This window comes from Musca vetustissima, unplaced genomic scaffold (assembly GCF_032173495.1).
Source record: "Musca vetustissima isolate MV318-11 ecotype Yass unplaced genomic scaffold, APGP_CSIRO_Mvet_v1 utg206837, whole genome shotgun sequence".
NCBI lineage: Eukaryota > Metazoa > Arthropoda > Insecta > Diptera > Muscidae > Musca > Musca vetustissima.
Window position 1 is genome coordinate 25120 of NW_026880006.1, and position 3760 is coordinate 28879.

At 36.2% G+C, this 3760-nt stretch overlaps 1 protein-coding gene across 1 annotated transcript; it reads right to left on the reverse strand.

The window, feature by feature from the left end:
- Nucleotides 1-523: 523 nt before the first annotated feature.
- LOC133325261 (alkaline ceramidase-like) lies at nucleotides 524-2965 on the reverse strand. Its single transcript, XM_061534049.1, has 2 exons — nucleotides 2922-2965; nucleotides 524-830 (listed from the first exon to the last, which is right to left on the reverse strand). Exons 1-2 carry the CDS (start codon nucleotides 2963-2965, stop codon nucleotides 524-526), a joined length of 351 nt encoding a protein of 116 aa, XP_061390033.1.
- Nucleotides 2966-3760: the final 795 nt, after the last annotated feature.

The following is a 3760-nucleotide window of genomic DNA, read 5'->3' on the forward strand; positions in this document are numbered from 1 at the left end:
CTCAAAATTAGCTCTCTACAGGGTGTCCCAAATTTGAATGTATTTATTTTTTAATTCAATAAAAATTATATGGATTTTTTATTTATTTTTTTTGGTTTATTGTTCCCTTATAAATTCCCTTTGAATAGGGGACACCCCTGGTATATTATTACTTTATATAATTAAAAAATTCCCCAATCCCTTGTGGGCAACTATTGGCTAATTTTGGTCTAGTCATATTCATTAAAAATAAAACACGCTGTGTTTACATCTACATAATTTGTTAACTAGGCATTTTAAATCTAAAAAAATTAAATACTCTAATATGGCTCCCTATATATGTATATATAATTATATATAAATTTTTTTTTTTCAATTTGCAACTATATAATAAAAATAACAAATATATAACATTTTAGCCAATTTTTTAACACTTTGTTAAATAATTGATATTTTGTGTGTTTTTTTTTTTGTTTTCATTGACTATTCCTGAATTTATCACCTTTGGTTTTGTTGTTTTTTCTGTTTTGTTGTTGTCACATATTCAAATCGTATTCTTGAACTCTTTACCTGGATTGCGAATACATATAAATGGTATACCGAATTCAAATTCATTTACCGGCCAATATTGCAGAAGTGGCTGCCTTTGCGGCAACTCACTTTCAACAAACAAATAGGCATAGACCACCAGGAGGGTATAGGCGGCAATAAAAATGAAGACATGCCAAAAACCATGCAGATATGGAAATTTCAAACAGCAAAAGAAACGATCACTGACCCAACACAAGACGGCAATGCCCCAGACGGCGGTGGAGCGTAGGCCCAAACGGTAGACACGTTCATCTTTTACTCTGGAAAAAAGAAAGAAAAATTTAAGTTGTGGATTTTTTTGAAAAATATTTTTCAAGGTTATACACATGGCGTGGATTGTTTTAAAAATATTAATATTAAGTCTCGGATATGATAGTATTTTATTGTCTATGTGTTTTGTCCGGTTGTGGAAAATGGGGTTTGTGGCCAGCTTCAACGCTTCTTGATTATTCATCATCAACTCTACGCTACCATCGTTCTAAAATCCTAATTCTTCTAACAATCTTCTTAGATATACAGCTTCATTTGATGCATTAGATGCCGATATGTACTCCGCTTCAGTGCTGCTCAATGCTGTCGTTGTTTGTTTCTTTGATTCCCACGATATTACGGAGCCACCAAAATAAAACACAAATCCGGAGTAAGATTTCCGATCCGTAGCACAGCCACCCCAATCAACATATGCATATCCTATAAGCTTTCCATTACCAATTCCAAATTTCAATTTAACATCTTGCGTTCCCTTGAAATACTTTAAAATCTGCTTTGCCGCTTTAAAATGCTCTATATGAGGATCTGCATTCCTTTGAAATAACTTGGAAACGGAATGAAGTATATATGGACGCGATGTTACTGCTAGGTATATAAGCGCCCATATAAGCGACTGGTATAGTGTTTAATTTACCCTCTCACAATTGCCATTACATGCCGTTTGAAATCCAGGTGACAATGGTAATGATGCAGTCTTACATTCCATCATTCCATACTCTTCTAGTAGTTCGTTTATGTACATGCCATGATTAATGTCAATCTCACCCGTTTTTCCTTCACGACTTACTTCAATTCCCAAAAAATGTTCCAATAATTTTTTATCCGTTATTTCGAATTCCTTTCCAATTAATGATTGGTGTACCAACTTCTGTCGATAACTCCTCTTCAATCTTCCGTGTCATAGAAACTATCTTCATCTGATGGGTTGTCTCCAGCTTGTTTATTGGTTCCCACTCTCTATTTCTTGTTCATTTTCGTTCATTTTTCCATGATCTTCTGAATATTCATCTAAATTCTCTCTTATTTTCTTATGTGGTTTCTTATGGTTCTCACCATAATCAAAGGAAATGAATTTTCACTCTCTATTTCTTGTTAATTTTCGATATTTCCATGATCTTCTGAATATTCATCTAAATTCTCTCTTATTTTCTCAAGTGATTTCTTATGGTTCCCACCATAATCAAAGGAAATTAATTCTTTATCTTCGTCATTAAATCCACCACCTGGCTTTTTGCTTTTATCGAATATGACAAAACGACGATCTACTACTTTTTGGGTTCTGCTGTCATACAATTTATACGCTTTTGCCAATAAAGAATAGCCCACCATAATAAGACTAGAACATTTCTCTTGAAACTTGCCTTTGCTTTAAGGTGGTTATCTTTGGGTTTCCGACCACTCCATACTTTATATGGTGTCATCCCATCCAATGCCCTTGTCGGGGAACGATTTATATAAACTGCCGTTGCAACCGCTTCTGCCCACAAACTTTTATTCAAACCAGAATCGATCAATAAACACCTTGCCATTTCCACTATCGTTCGATTTGCGCGTTTTGCTACGCCACTTTGTTGGGGAGTATAAGGGACTGTTAGCTGGTGTATGATTTCATTTTCTTCTAGATATTTATTAAATTTGTTGTTACATTTCTGCTTCACAAATGCGTCTAGAATTGTCAACGATAAACGTGACAAAATATTTCGAACCACCTAGGGATTCTGTCACTACTGCCCATTTGTAATCAAATTTTACAATGCAGCTGCTTTCTCCGATGTGGTGAAAAACTTACGGTTTGAGCTGATATGGCACGTGGCTCCACTGTCAATTATTCACTTGGAATTTAAATCACCTTCTATTTTTCTGCCAACACCACCATAGACTAAGATTTATGATCTCCACTTCTCATTCTACTTTTGTTCGCATAGTGCCGTTTCTTACCACACGTGAAACATTTACCATCGTTTTCTTTTCTGTAATTCGGCTTCTTACCATTAAATCTCTTAGTTTTGCTTGCCATCGCTCCAAACGCCTGTTGACCTCCTGTAGCTTCATCACCTTTATCTTGATTCCTTCGCTCATACTCTTCCAAAAGCTTTACCTTAAAAGCGGACAAATCCGGTAACATGTCTCTTGTTTCAATTGCGACGACGAAGTTTTCGTATTTGTTTTTCCAAACTTGAAAGCAGTACAATAACTAGCAGCTCTTCCTGAATTTCGATGCCAACGTCCATGAGCTTCTCTGTTAATTCGGTGAAATCATACAAGTAATCGGCCATGCTCTTATATTCCGCAAAATGCAGGTTTAGAATTTTTTTGTACAGAGTCACTTTATATAAGGGTCCCTTGGGCCTATAGACATCTCTCAATTTTTACCACGCTTCTTTGGAGGTCTTACAATTTTTTACGTAATTTAGTTGAGACGTCTTAAGACTCAACGTAATGGTTGCCAAAACCTTCTCGTCATCAGACTACCATTCAAAAAATCATTTCTGCTGTCCAGGTTGGATCCTTGTCACATTGACCATTCATGTATTTGCAACACTCGCTATGGATCAGTACACATCTCATATGGACACTGCATGTATCATAATTCTTTTCGTCCAATTTCTCAATTTGGTACAACGACGAACTCATTTTGTTGGAAAAATTTCCTGCCACTCGTTATTGAAGATCAGCCACTTTCTTCCAACGCTCTGGGTCCATAACCTGATGGAAATATCGTATAGAGTTGTGGCGTGGGGGAATATAGATACCAAGCAACGGCTCTGATTGGCTTTATCATGGTGAAGTACAGGCTTATCTTGGTCCCTCTTTCATCTCAATTGTGGACACTGACCTCCCCGGGGTGAAATCTGGTGGACTTTTTTCATCACCCTATGAAATAGTGAGCTAATATGTGCCGCGAATTCACCCAAAAGAA